Source organism: Girardinichthys multiradiatus, chromosome 12 (genome assembly GCF_021462225.1).
Source record: "Girardinichthys multiradiatus isolate DD_20200921_A chromosome 12, DD_fGirMul_XY1, whole genome shotgun sequence".
Classification (NCBI taxonomy): Eukaryota; Metazoa; Chordata; class Actinopteri; order Cyprinodontiformes; family Goodeidae; genus Girardinichthys; species Girardinichthys multiradiatus.
Genome location: NC_061805.1, coordinates 46,223,066 through 46,238,690, shown reverse-complemented (window position 1 = coordinate 46,238,690; position 15,625 = coordinate 46,223,066). Strand labels below are relative to the sequence as shown.

The window sequence follows — 15,625 nt, the reverse complement described above, 5'->3', positions numbered from 1 at the left end:
AGCAGTAAAAATAGCGATGTGAAAATTTGGGCCAAAGTTGATTATGGCCGATATTTGATATTTACAGATATTATTTATATTGTTTTATTTTCCTGCCCTTGTGACGCCATGAAAAACCTACCACACTGTTGACTTTGCTGCTCTGTTTCAGTCAAACACCCACAATCCTGTGGTGCATCACTGTCACATGACCAAACAAATACCACATGGCCAAATCCCTCCCCCCTCACAAACACAAACACAAACAGTAACAAGATGAAAATAAACAAGGGTTGTTAAGATTGGCCCAGTTCTGCTTATCAGACTGATAACAATATGTTAAAACATGACTGACATCTGCTGATACCGCGGTTAATGTCGATATCTCGTGCATCCCTAAGTAAAAATATTTTTACATATTACAGATTTAAGATTTAGTTTCTTTAATCCACTACATTTTGAAAACACACAAACAAAACTAAAACTGTAATTGGGTGTGATTTAGTGATTTGGCCCTATGGCCCAATCAAGATCAGTACACATACTCACCTGTGCAACAGCTTATTGATGACTTTAAATGCAGTTCAAACTATAACCCCTATTTTCTCTCAAAAAGTAACACTATCAAGCTAAGAACAAAAGGTGAACAAAGCTAAATAAAAGGAATGTACCACACATCCAATGACTTTATATCCAGATGTTTGCTTTTGATGTCACACATCTGACAGTTGTTACACTTAAAAAGCTTTCAGTGCATAAAAGATGTTAAACATGAGCACAAATGGCTTTGTGTGCATTTATTAGGGTTGTCAAAATATTCAATCTAATCAAAAACAATCGATACAAAATGAAACATTTTCATCTCCCCAAGTTGGTGCAAACCTTCACACAGCAACACTACAGAAACTCAGAGTCTTCACCTTTCCCTTCCCTGCAGGGGACCACCTGAACTATCCATAGGGGTGAATAAAGCTGCTGCTGGAAGTTTAGAACTCCACTAACATGGCAGGTACAATCAGAGAACGCTCTTTGTGAAATCCTTTAGCAAATGTAGTGCTACAACCGAAACTCTGATTTTGAGAAATTTAAAAAGGTCTAAAGTTAGCTGTTTAAATACTAGGAACTTACTAGTAGCCTTACTAGAGTTTCCCCAGTGAGATGCCTTTCCTCAGTGTGTGCGCCGCTCGAATAAGTAGCTAATGTCGCTACCAATAAAATCAGTAAAAGTTAAAAAATGGTGGACCCTTAATAAAGCTGGCAATTAAAACAGAGTCCAGTCAGAACTGGTAGCAGCCTGCCCTGCTGACCAATTGATCACCAAATAGAATAACATCTAGGACCTGCTACTGACCCCGCGACCCACTATGGAAGAAGCGGTAGAAAACGACTGACTGACTGACCTGCTGCTGAATATATTTGCATGGACCAGATCCCTGTCTACACTATAACAAAAGTTTCATGTGAGCCAGATCCATGTTTACACTGTAAAATATCTATTTCTGAATAGAATAGAGCAAACCTTTCTTTGTCCCTCAGTGGGAAACTTTACATGTAAAAGCAGAAAAGTGACAAAAGGCAAATGGAAGCACATAGATACACCAAAAAGAAGCTAAAAACATAAAAATAAAAAAAACAGCACAACTGAATCCATAATGAATGAATAGAGTACTACTAAATATTTTTTGTCTACTGCTTTGCTATATGAAGAAGTGATTTTTTTAAATTACAGATTTTTTTCGATAGTGCTGAGTTGCCTTCTACATTTTAGTTTTGCCCTAAGACAATGGAGATACTCTTCATGTCATACTGTAATTCCTTATACTGTAATTCCTAATGTCCTTTGCTTTCAAAAAAGGTTGCTGCAGTATTAAAAATGGTATTGAGTAAAAGTGTTGTCATGGGATTCATCTGGTAATTCTTGTGAAGGATTATTTGAAGTTGGAAAAGGAAGTTGTTGTTTTTTTTTAACAATTACTTGTCACCTGTCACATATATATACTAGGCCTGCACTTATTTTTAGAGATCTTAAAACATGCACCTTTGGCCTATGTAAATTCTTAATTTAAAGCTTTAAAAAGGCTGCTGCAGTGTATTGCACTTCTCTTTTTCTGGCAGGGAAAAACTGTGGTCCTGAACAAAGTATGAATAGCTTACATGCGTGTGCAAGCTGATTTTTGCAAACACACCCTGATCCATGCCCACAAATTAGTGCACATGTATTTAATCCTTTGCAAACACAGAAAGGTTTTTTTAAGAGTTAGCACTGTCATATCTCAGAGGTTTTCCTTTTATAGTGTCTGAGTTTAAAGGGTTGTTCAGAACAATTAAAATTCATATGCAATGTTGCACAAATTTAAGTAATTTAAAACACACCTGCGACCAATATGAGACTGTGTTTCCCAGTTAGTAATAATATACATCTAAAGCATTATTTTGCAGAGAATTCTCAGGGCAGTGAGCATTAACAGACCCCACCATTTGTAACAGTTTAAAGTTAATGAGTAAATTTGTTAGTTTCACTGTCAGGTATTGTATACATGTTGTATATGTATAAGTAAGTAAAGATCTATTGTGGTCTATTTTTGCATTGAAGTATTGGCCTATAACAGAAAGAGATGTACGGTGCATGTTCATAATAATGAAAGTCTCCACACATTTACAGCACTTTTTATAAGCTAACTTGTTGACTCTCGAGGAGGAGCCTTTTTACCACCCTGACAGTGCCTGTCTTCTTATCTGGCACCATCTTCTGTCTGGAAGCTCTGTCCCACCCTTATTTTATCATCCTCCACCTGCATGACAGCCAAGCACCGAGAGCACAAGTGAACTGGAGGAGGCAGATGGCCTGACACTGATAACAACCACATTGTTTCCTCTAGGGCTGCTTGTTATAAAGGGTTTAGGTGAGACCTCAAGGTTACATCTGCTAATATTGGATTATTACTTTTATTTCATAATCTAACACAAAGTATTGCACAACTGTGAAGTGAAAGGGAAATAATCCATGGCTCTCCATTTTTAACAAATAAAAAGCTGAAAAGTGTGAAGTGGATTCATGTTTAGCCCCCTGAGTCAATACTTTGTAGAAAACCCTTTAATTTAAATTACAATTATTTACAAAATAGCTCAAGCAAAGTCAGATTCCAAGGAGATGATCTATGATCTTCAATGATCATGTTCTGCCACAGAAGCTCTGTAGGAGATGGATCTGGACTTTAGTCCCACTCATTTTCCCACATCAACTCTGACCAGGTTCCCTGTGACTTGTGAAGAAAAGCATCCCCATAGCATAATACTGCCACCACCGAGGTTCCTGGTGGAAATGGCGTATTTATGCTAATGTGCAGTCTTCATACAGGAATCAGAAAGGCAACCTCTTGGTCTGTCAGTTTAGGTGGAAGGCCCTGTTTTTGTAGCGTTGGAGTTGTGCCTTACACTTTCATTTTTAAGATGACAGATTATGCAGTGATCTGTGAGATACTTAAGGCTTGGGATATTGCTTTACACTCTTCTGATGCTTGATTCCTGACCTGTCTGTTGTATTTCTTGGTCTTCATGATGCTGAGCTGAGACCTTAACAAAGCACCTGGATTTATACTTAGATTGAATTACATAAAGGTGGACAATAATTTAATGGTGTGCTATTATTCAGGCAGGTTGTCATTGAGCTCAGTCTCCAGGATGTCCTAGAGGACTTTTTGGAAATTAGCTCTCACTGTATTCTATCAACTGTTTTGGGTTTCTCTGATCAGGTCCATAGATGACTAATTAAATGACTTATTAAGCTAAATAGTTGCACTGGATTTTATTCAGCAATTTCTAGAACATGTTGGAAAATTGACTGAAGCTGTCTCCTGTCTTAATGCAGCCAAGTTGTCTTTAGATGCTTGGCCCACACATACCAATGATCATATTGGAAGCTCATTGTCACCATCTAGTGGTGAGAGTACAAATAACATCTGGTTGTGATTTTACAGTTTTAAACTGTTCAGCCGTACCTTGATTTACCTGTTTTCCAACTAACGTCTTGAATTTTTGCTTTAAGCTTAGAGTTGAAAGCTAAAATTCACGTTAGTGCTGAGAAAAATAAGCAGATGATGAGCATTGAATTAAAGACAGAAACTATTGTAAAATATGACCAAGGTGTGCGTGTAGTTGCCATGGCGAAACAGTACGAGAGTAGCACTTCTACGATCTGCACCATACTGAAGAGGAAGGAGACGCTAAAGGCTAGAACGCCAGGCAAGGGCGTGAATATAATTTCTAAACAGAGGACATCTATCCATGAAAATTTGCTGATGGTGTGGTTGATGGAATAAACAGCTCACAGGAGATACCGTGACAGAGGCTATAATCTGCAAAAGAGACAGCATTCTTCTGGAAGGAGCTACAGATGCAGCGGCCCACTGAGGTTTTGCAGGAAATACAATGAAGAAGAGGAGATGGATGCAGTTACCTCTACAAGTGAGATAAAGGAAATGTAGGGTGAAACATTCAGATTTGACTCAAAAGAAACACCCAGAAAAAGTTGCAACTGTGCATGTGACAACGCTATTTAACGTAACTTTGGCATGCCAAAAGGATGAAAATTTTTTTCCGTATATTAACCATTTTTACGTGCACATGCATTGCGAATCAGAACGCATGGTGGCATAAATAACACGCGGTCGTGTAAAAAACGCGCAGTCGCGTATCTAACGTGTGGTGGCGTTTTATACATTATTTATCAACAAGAGGCTGTCCTATTACTGCTCCGCCACTAGATTTTAAGGCATTTTTACCCGATCAATTGTTCATGCTTTTACACGAGCGCGCCACCGCGCGCTCTGATGCGCAACGCGTGTGCACGTAAAAACACGGCGCAATCCACCTTAATATACAGACAATTTTTTATCCATTTCAGAAAACATGCTGAAAGGGATGACATGAGGAAAGCATGGCCAAAAGGCCAAGAATCAGCCAATAAGATTCAGTTATTTAGTTCTTCCTTTCTCACCCACCTCCGTCAGCATTTTTAGGTCGTCTGATCTTCAAGGTAAAGGCTGTACATTATGCCTAATAAAAACAGTTTATTGCAATAAATTGTATTGTATTGTTTTTTATACAATATCTGTTATTTTAAGCACATTTTTCTTGTTCAAAACCATGTAAGAAGAAAATTGCTACATCACAAAACGAATTAAACCCATAAGTCAACGCGTCACTGTTGACCAGAATGGTTTGTACAGAAACCTATGTTGTAATTCAACTTCAAAGCTCAGGGTAGAAATACCATCAAAATCTGAATCTGCATACCTAAGACTGCAGAATCTGTTTACTTAATTAGGTATGATGCAAAATAATGCCTAATGTTGCTAATTAGCATCATACCTAAATTTATACCAGTTGCATGTGCTTTATTTAAATTAATGATTTGGACTTAATTTAGCATCTACCTGACAAAAGAAACACAATTAATCTATTTTTTTTAATAATTGCAAATAAATGCAGAATTTATTACAAACCTTTTTATTTCTCTCTTTACCCTTCACTTTACAATCATGTGCAAGTTTGTGTTACTGTACCACTTAAATATATTTATATGTAAATTTATTCATTAGTTGTACTGGTTAAAATGTGAAAAATGTCAAAAGGTTCAAGGGGTAGAAATACTTTATACAGTGCAAGGCACTGTATAAAGTAATAACATTATAGTTAAAACAAAATAAACATATCTAATGATACAATTCCTGAACAGATGAAATTTCTAGTTTTTTTTATAACAAAAGGATGAAAATGACAACAGAAACTTGACCTAATCTTTGTAAAGTAAGAGAAGATATTAAAGCTGAACGCTATTGTATGCTTTGCACAGAAGGTAATTTTCTCACATTCTTTATTGAGTCTCTCAAGGATAATAGCTGAGGTTTGGTTTCGTAAAACTGAAATGTGGTCAAATAAATAGACTATTTTCAAGACGAGTAAAAATTTAAAACAATAAAAGTAAAGAAAATGTTAATCTTTTTCCTGCTCACTGTGTGTTTGTGGTTTTAATATCATCCTCAAATAATAATCTCTGGAATTACAAAAAGAGTGGCCCCTAAATTTAGAGAACCGTAGTACGTATCCCCTTCAACCTGACAAACAAAAATCATAAATCAAAAAGGAGGATGGCTAAATTATGCTAAAGAGCGCTAACTGATTAGCATTAATGTGCTCACTTTCTTCCTTAAGCGCTGAGGCATGGCGGTTTGTTCTTCTGCCGACAGACAATACCATTAACCTTTGCAATTTAGCCTCTGCAGGGTGGCAGAGGCAGTGACCCCAAAACTGAATGTTGCTACTGGGGGAAACTGAAGGGAGGTGGAGAGAGGTGGGAAAAATGATCTTCATAAAAAAACCAAACCACATCATCAGGGATCAGAGGAGAGTTATAGTTATAATCTGCTTCATGCGTAATCTCATCTCCTTAGACACAATAGAGATACAATTCGGCATAAATCAGTGGATATGCAGACGGGTGAAGGAGGGACCAAGTGACAGCGTTAGCTGTTCGATGCTCGTTCTCAGCATATGCTTAAACAATGATACAGTCTTTGCAAAGCCACATACTCTACATGGTCTGTATGGAGGTGCAGTTGTTAACATTGATGCCTCACATCAAGAAGATCCTGGGATCAAATAAGGATGTTAGCCAGAAATAGAAAAGCCTGGAGTGTAAATTTAAAAAACTGGGTTTGTTCGCTTTTAAAGTCAAGTGAAAGGAACGCCATCCCCATTATTATTATTATTTTTTATTGAGTTTAACTGTGCAATCTGGGGTCACTCTTATTTGTTCTGAACATTTTCTTCAGTACCTACCTGTTCAAACACAAAAATAACTTTTTTCAACTTTTTTCAACCAATAATGAACGGCCTTTCTGGTTATATAACAAGTAGATCCATGTGAAATTTTCCAGAACCTTTCTTTCATCTTCTAAAAAGAACCATCAGACAACACAGGACCGGTTAAATGATTTTCTATATTTTTGTTTTTTCTTGGTCTATGTTATATAAGTCTTGATTTATGCCATGCTTTATGTTGCTCTTTTAATAAAGCTTATTTCAAATATATATGCTTTACTTGTCCAACTAAAGTTGAGATTAAAATATCTCTTTGAAGAGAGACCTGGGCATAAAGGCAGCAACACATAAGAAACAAAAACCCCGACCATATCCATTACAATGCAAATACAGCTGATAAGCATATGAGCAGTAAAACATTAAGCAATATAGTGATATATTGAAATAATCAATACTAAATAAATAAATTATTCAAAGATACACAAAATTAAACAAGTACATTAAATGTTTAAAAAGATAGACATACTGGCTTTTTATTTCTGTGGTCCAATATTGAAAAAATATAAAGCTTTATATACAAAAGTGATTTGATTCAAAACATTGGAGAACTTGGTTTTATGAATAGATCATTTGGACACTATAAACAGCTGGGTAATAACATAAAAGTGAAAATTAAGTTTACTGCCAATATCTGTGTATGAGCATCAGGAAAAATAAAAGTAAACATGATCAGAAATAAAAGGTGAGAGTTTGCTTTAAAGATACCAGAATAACTGAACCATTGTTTCCCTGTCGGCTTCACAAAATGTAAAATTTACATTAATATCTCCTGTCTCTGAAGGTAGTGGCTAGTTGGATGGAACTTATGAAGCATTTTAAAATTAACTTCTTTAATTGTTGATCAAAAAGAACTTTTGAGATAAAAGCCAGACTTCGTCCCAGCAGATGTTTTCCATCCTCCTCCAACACTCCATCCTCCTGTGGTACGACTTAAAGCGGGAAAATGTTAATCAGCTGACGGCTTACTCGGCTACTAAATAGTGAAGCAACAAAACAAACCAGTCCCCCAACCCCCCTAATTACTCCATTGTTTAGTCGTAAAGGCATTGGAGGCTAATGTAGCAAATGACAACACAGGTTATGGTGTTGCTAAACTGAAGCTGACATAACAGTAGGAAACCGTAGCAGCCTACCCTGCTGCTGTAGTTGATCACTGAAGAAAATACAGGGCTGCTGCTGAATACATTTGCATGGACCAGATCCTTGTTTACACTGTAAAAAAATGGCTTTGTATGCACCAGATCCATCTTTGTTTCGAATGTTACTATTGCTATGCTGATGGTGCACAGATTTACACATCCCTGAGGTTCGGACAATCTAACAAATCTCACTACTCTCCACCAATGCTAAGCAGAGAACAGTAACTGCAAATTTGTGCTTGTTTCATCACTATTTCTCTCTATTCCTGGTCTATTCTATCTATCCCCAGACCTGCCTACAGATACAGAACTACAGATTTATTTTTTACCAAAAAATCTACATTTTTAATACTATACTATACTATACTATACTATACTATACTATACATACTATGAATAAGAAGCTACAATGAAGCTTAATGGACTGTAACTTACATACAGGAATAAATAAATATTTCTTTTTTGTGTGAAAAACTGCAGGACAAAATCCTCTGCTGAGGAAGTTTAAACTCTGACTCCTGATGATCAAGAATCCTTCCCTGCTCTGAGCATTTACGTGTAAAACAAAGTTATTCAGCTCTGACTGTGTGGGGTTAAATACCTGCCACAAAACCTTTAATGATGGGTTTCAACTTAGAGCTTGACTAGAGTGGTCAGTGTGGGTTACCTGGTACTGTTGGTAGTTGTACAGATTGCCATAATAGGTGGGGTAGCGTGATGGCGGGTAGAAGTTGTAATAGGAGGTTTCCAGAAGCAGGTCAGATGTTCCCTCAGTATGAGGCCGAACAGCTGCTGAGGGGCTGGAAGATGACGAAGAGCGGCTTCCTGGAAAAAGAAATGAAAAATAAAAAGACCGACATAGGCTCAAATAAACTGTATTGTTAGTGGCTTTTTATGTTTTTTATTGTGTAAACTATTGCTGCACTTTTTGTCCTTATATGCAAAATTAAAGCAAGCATTTATTTTTCACATTGTTTCAGTGACACAATTAATTTCCAGCTTCAGTAAAGTGAACCTCAAAGGTTATTTATTAGTTTAGATACACCTGAAGGAAATGTTTAAGGTTTACCGAGTATCATGTCTAAAACCAAGATTAAACAGCGCCATCTGCTGGTGAATCTTATGTAGAGCTTAAAATATGAAGACCGACACCAACCCCTTAATAATACAATAAATTAATATTTCATCTAAATGTTTATTCACTGCAGTAATTCAGGTTAAAAGGTGAAACTGGTGTATTATATAGATTCATCACACATAGAGAAATACATTATAAGCATTTGTTTCTGTTCATTTTGATGATTATGGTTTTCAACTGATCCACAATCTCTGTGGTTTCACAGACAATGAAAACAATATAAGACCAATAAAGAGTTTTTAACACATTAATGTTGGCCTCCTTTAAAGTGTGTGGACATACTGGAATGTTAAACCTAAAATAATGGATTTGGAAAATGTTAATAAAGTAGGTGTAATAGTATATGTTTGTTTTATGTAATAGCTGTGGCTCAGGTGGTCGGAGTTTGTCTTGTAACCGATGGGTTGCTGGTTTGAATCCCTGCTCTGTCCATCTCGGTCATTGCAAGACACTTCACCCTCCTTGCCAGCTGATGGTGGTCAGAGGGCTCAGTGGCACCTGTGTATGCCAGCCTCTCTTCTGTCAGTGTACCCCAGGGTAGCTGTGGCTACATTGTCAGTATGAGAATGCGTGTGTGAATCGGTGAATGACTGATTGTGGTGTAAAGCGCTTTGGTGTCTCTGTGGACTTGATAAAGCGCTATACAAGTTCAGGCCATTTACCATTTACCAATTTACATAATCTTAACAGCACTTGTGGGAGTCTGGTGGATCTGCTTGTAAAATCTGTATTTTTTTATTTACCAAATTTGTATTACTAGTAGGGTGTAAAAAATATCTCTTTGCTTTGATAAGTTTGCTGAGCCGCTCTATAGAGTCTAGATCAGGAGTGTTTGGTGGCCAATCAACCACAGTAACAGCTTGATCATTAAACCAGGTATTTTTGGCACTTTGAGTTTAACACCAGGAATGCATCGACTGTTGTAGCCCATGTCCTGGAGACGTCTGTGTGTGGTGGCTCATGAAGCACAGACTCCTGCTGCACTCCACACCTCACAATCTACCCAATGCTGCAGGTATTCCTGTTGCCTCTGCATCTTTTTCTATCAAATTTATTTTTCTTCCACTCAGCTTCCCATTAATATGTATGGAAACAGCAATCTATCCCTAACCCTTCCAGGATGAAAAGTACAAGATAATTCCTGGCTATCTGCTGTGCTTTCCTTATCAGCAAGGCCACATTCTTCTCAGGCAGACCATGATCTTTTGGTCTTAAAAAACGAAGACACTGTGCATCGCTGAATCCAAAGATATGAAATCTTTTGTCTCTGCTCCACAGCAAGCCCTGTCATCACCATATCAACAAGTGCCTAACTCCTTTTTCCAGCATAGTTAGCTCTCAATGTTGCGAGGACAAAGTTCACTTTTTTCCCACAGCAACGACAAGAAAAACTGGGCATAAGCGGCCTTGAACTTCATCATATGACAAGTTCATATCATACGTTCCCTCTCTGCTAACAAGCCTCCAAATCACCTACAATAAATTAATTCAACAATGGAAAAACTGTTTAAAATGTGAGGGCAGAATTATAATATGGTTATAATTCTCCCCTCTCATACCCAAATATGTTTGTGATTTAATGGAAAAATGGTCTAAAGTGATGTTTTCTTTCAAATTGTTGTATTGTATCCTGCATTAAGTAACTGGTGTCGTCAAATATATTACAGAGACAGACAGTCTGAATGCATGGTACTCCAATAAAGGCTAACATTTAATGCAATCCAAGCAGTTCCTCACAATATGTATATTGCCTACAGTGATACTGTGATAAAACATTTGTAATATATTTTGCAGCACTAATCTACACATTTAAAATATTTTATATAACAAAAGAGAAATAGATGAATAACTAGTTCATGCTGAGAATGAGAAGTTGGATGAGAAAGTGAACTATGAACCATATTTTATTGACTTTCTAACAGTAGGAAGATGTTTTTAAATAGGGATTTAGAGAGAAATAATAGGCATTAACCCATGAAAGTTTGGCTTTCTTATTAAAAGGCCTTTCCTGCTGCTTCAGCTGCCTCTGATTCCCAACATCCTGCTTTTTTTATCACCTTTAAGTTTTACACATTAATACAGTTGCTAAACTGCTGAAGTTATTGTAATCTTCTCACGATTATAACCCATCCTTTAATGGCACTACCAAAAGGGTTAAGCAAGGCAAATGTTGAGTCAGCAACTTTCTTACACTGTTTATTTCTTCAGAGGTCCAAGAAACGATTAAAGGGATGTTCAGTGTTTTTATCTACCGTGTGTTTTTGTCTCTGACGGGGTTGAATTGGTTCTCCCACGATACTTTACAAAAAAACAACAACTAATGTACAAAAATATATAATACCACATGGTGCTCCAGAACGATTTGAGGCATGGGAACGATGCCTTTAAAACAAGCCTGGAACTCAAAGTTTAAAGGTCCACACAATACTTTAGATGTTCCTCAAAGAATACACGTTCAACCAACAGTTTAATAAAAAATATTGAATGCTTCTTTTGTCTGAAACATATTTCAGAGGATTTTACAGAATGTCTGTCAGGACAGATCTTTATTACTGATGTGAATATTAATAATGTCATCTACACCCTCAACCTTTCAGAATTATAACAGTGCAGTGTCTTCCTTGTTAGCATATGAAGTTGGACTGCCAGTAACATTTGATGCCACCCCTGGTAAAGACTGCAACATTTAATTTGAGTAAATGTATTCAGTAGGGGAGAAATAATCCACTAAATATTTTTAAATGAAATCAGTGGTGCCACACTCATTTACATCCCTAAAAAAAACTTTAAAATAATTTTAACTGAAGCATGAATTTTGATTTATAATCCTACATTTCAATGTGATGAGAGCTTCTAGGAACCTCTAATTAGTTATCCGTCACTTTCTGTTTCCCTGGGGTGTAAATATGACACGACACCATTGGACGCTGGCTGGAAAAGGACCTAAGTTTACCTTGCGACCAGTGTTGGAGAACTGCAGTGGAGTGTGACATCCTTGGGTCACCAAGTCTCCATAATAACCATTAAAAGCTAGCTACATGCCATCTGGTTGCCTATGGCATGCCAGAAAAAAAGTATTTCCTGCCCTAACATCACAAAATTAAACATATTGAGTTTATGAGACTAAGAATGTGTCTATTGGAGAGAAACATTCAAGGTGATTTTGACATGAAAAGATGAATATGTGGAAAAGTACCCACTGTGGAAGCATATCCTGTGGTACGGTTCCTCTTCTAAAGAGCATGGGAGCCTTGTCAGAGTTTATGGTATCATGAACCCTTTAAGTACCAGAACCTTTTAAACAAATATCTAGTGTAGTCTAACTGTAAACTGAAAATGGATCATCAATCTTTTAATAAAGAAAACTCAGTCCTTAGATCTTGATCCTATAGAAAACCAGTGGGTGGTCTAGAGATCTAGAGAGACTGTGTCTCTGTATGCTCCAACCTTGTGAAATGTCAGTGGAGAAGACAAGATGTCACAAACGTGGCTGTACAAAGTATCTCCGCATGAAAAAATGTCTTCAAATTAAAAGCTTTTCACATTTTCTCAGAGTGAGACTACTTGAAAAGATGTAGAGCCTTTTACATTTGCCACAGGTTCCATCAAGTATGCCCAGAACTGTAAATGATAAAAGATGAACATTGGCAATCATGAGCTCAATAACCTTCCATCTTTGTTGGTAAAAAAAACAGACTTTCTTCCTCTTTTGGACGACTAAACCTTGCATGTAATTGCTTCCTTTTACAGTTTTTCGGCCAGATGAGCGGCTGGATATCAAAACAATAATAGGAAAGGATTCTGACAACGTAACAACAGCAATCACCTGAGAGAGTGAGGGATGAGTTGCCAATGTTGGTGGTTGGGCTGGATCGGCCCTCCATAGAGAAGAGGCAATCTGCGGCATTTTCATTTTTTACCATCACGTCAGAGCCAGACAAAGTCACAGGAGTACTGATGCCAAGTTCCTCCTCCTGGGCCTGCTGCCTCCTTAAAGCAACCTTCAAGGAGGGAAAGCTTGATTAGAAACTGTCTAGCGTAAAACAAACATAAAACCTTTGTTTTATGTCATGTCTATAAATGTGTTTTTTCCAACAGTAAAACCGCCTTGCATTGCTTATGCTTGAATGAGGCTCTTTGCAACATGTAGTAGTTTGCTTTCTGAAAAAAGTGGGGAACTTCTACATAATCCAGCCTCAAATTCACTAATTATTTAGTTGTCTTTGAGTGTCTTTCTTGGTTTTATGGCTGATTAAAATGAGTCATTTTGAATGTATTATATTTACCATATATTTATGAACAGGTTGTTTGCAACATAGTAGGTTTTTGTACTTTTCCTGTAATATAATTGTGTAAAAGACGTATTTACCTAAGCAGACATTTATAATTCATGTATGGATACACTTTAAAAAAAGCATTGCCAAAATAATAAAATGAATTAAATCACATTTAAATCACTATATTAAAAAACGCTTTAATAAAGTGAAGTCTTTTATGTAATGTTTTTCACTATGCCTTGGCAAAAATATGTACTAATTTGACAATTTGATTACAAATTTTAGTCTCCCTGATTTTAAAATGTTGCAACTTTCAAATTATTTTTAACAATTTAACTAATTAAATGTCCAATTAAACAAGTAATACCAAAACATAGCCATCAATTAGCCAACATAAAAACATCTAATTACCAAACTACTCCTATGATACAACTTAAAGAAAGTTCCCTGCTAAATTTTGTCAAAATAAACAAAGCAGCTGGTTTATTATTGTTACTTTCCAATAAAACTGAAATTTTTGGTTATCTGCACAGTCTTGTTTAAAATAAAAACATGGAACAAGTGATTATAAGTGATTTTAAAGGTGATTACATAAAACTTCAGAGTTAACCTAACAGCCCGGGGCATTTCGGGGGTTGTAAAAGCTGGGTGAGCGTAAAGTAACGGTTACCTGCGCCGCCATGACACGCTGTCTCTCAGCTATCAGCTTGCATTTGGGACACTGGCAGTCCCTCCAGTTACAGAAGCGTTTGTGCCCTTTCAGAGGTGAAAAAAAGCCATGATTGCGGCAACGGGAACATTTGGGCATCCTGGGCGACTTGTGGTTTTTGGACGGAGACTGCGTTCTGGATTCCTCTGGTACCTGCTTGCTCGGCCTGTCTTTGCTCATGGCTGCTGGCTGATGTTGACCGCTTGGCTCCGGAGAGACAACAGACTGAGATGGTCAAAGTGGTAACAGTGGTTTCAGTCGTATCTGTCTGCAGAGTTGACTGGCTCAGTTATATACTGGTGCCCAGCTTTGAGGCCACAACCCCTCCCCGCCTCACCCTGCTGCAGCAGGAGAGAGGAAAACGCTCTGGGACATCCCCTGAACTCAAGGAGAAGGAAACAAGCTGGAAAAGGAGCTTATATAGATAATGAAAACCCAAAATCCAGTCTCAAAAAATTAGAATATTACATAAAACCAATTAAAAAACATTTTAATGTATAAATGGTGTGTAATGGCCATTTTATGGCCTACACAATCATGGGGAAGATTGCTGACTTGATAGATGTTATTGACACCCTCCACAAGCAGCGTAAGCCCCAAATGTTGTTGCTAAATAAGCTGGTTGTTCAGAGTGCTGCATTCAAGCATATTTATAGAAAGTTGAGTGGAAGGAAAAAGTGTTGTAGGAAAAGGTGCACCACACACCATACTGGTGCAGTAATTCATGCAAAAAGAAGCCCAACATGGGCTTAGTGGGTGGCTTAGGTTATCAGGGAGGGAGCCTTCCTCCCTCCCTGTTGGTTGGAGTAAGGGGGAGTCAGGTTTAGCCTAAACCGGCTCAGTTATGGTTGAGGTGCAAACACACCCTCCATTTCTGCTACCTGTATGTCCCCTTCTCTTTTCCAATGGTTATAATCAGTCTGACAGAGAGAGGTATCCCAATCCTTGTGGTTTTTAGTATAACAATGACCATCAGTGGGACCCTTTGTGGGGTTCCTTGAGACGACATTGTTGTAAATAAGCGTCGTTTAACTAAATAATCAGAACTGAAACTATCTCTGTAGTTATGCTGCTATAGGCTTAGGCTGCTGGAGGACATAATGACCACTTTCACCCTCTTCGCTACATTCTCACACTACTCTCCAATTTTGCATTATTTGCTGTTATTTCAGCTTTTAACTTTATGTTCTCTCTTTTCTCTTCCTAGAAGCTACACCTGGCCTGGCTCTGTGTGTACCTGTGACACCTTTCTGGAGCGGGGAATCGTCCAAGCTTCTGCTGGCAACAACTTAATGCTCACCCTCTACAGATGATCCACATGGCCCTGTCTTTTAGTGTTTAACCCTTTCTCTCTCCTAGACATGGCAATTGACTGAGCTTTTAATGTAACTAACTATATGTGCTCTCTTTCAGACTCTAACCTTGAAAACTGGCTCAGAGTTTATCTGTTCTTTCTTTCTAGGTGAAACGACTAAAGGAGCTACATCCATTAACATTTACT

At 37.5% G+C, this 15,625-nt stretch overlaps 1 protein-coding gene across 2 annotated transcripts in view; it reads right to left on the bottom strand.

Moving 5' to 3' along the window:
- The window catches only part of dmrt1 (doublesex and mab-3 related transcription factor 1), a 41,990-nt gene extending 27,556 nt beyond the window's left edge, over positions 1-14,434 (bottom strand). The window contains exons 1-3 of one of the 2 annotated variants that reach the window (XM_047381751.1): positions 14,086-14,434; positions 12,965-13,139; positions 8,668-8,825 (exon numbers count right to left, since the gene is read on the bottom strand). In XM_047381751.1, the coding sequence (XP_047237707.1) occupies positions 8,668-8,825; positions 12,965-13,139; positions 14,086-14,304 (552 nt within the window). In that variant the 5' untranslated portion in view covers positions 14,305-14,434. The remainder of the gene's footprint in view (positions 1-8,667; positions 8,826-12,964; positions 13,140-14,085) is intronic. The other variant, XM_047381750.1, reaches the window with a different exon arrangement.
- Between the last annotated feature and the right edge of the window lie 1,191 nt (positions 14,435-15,625).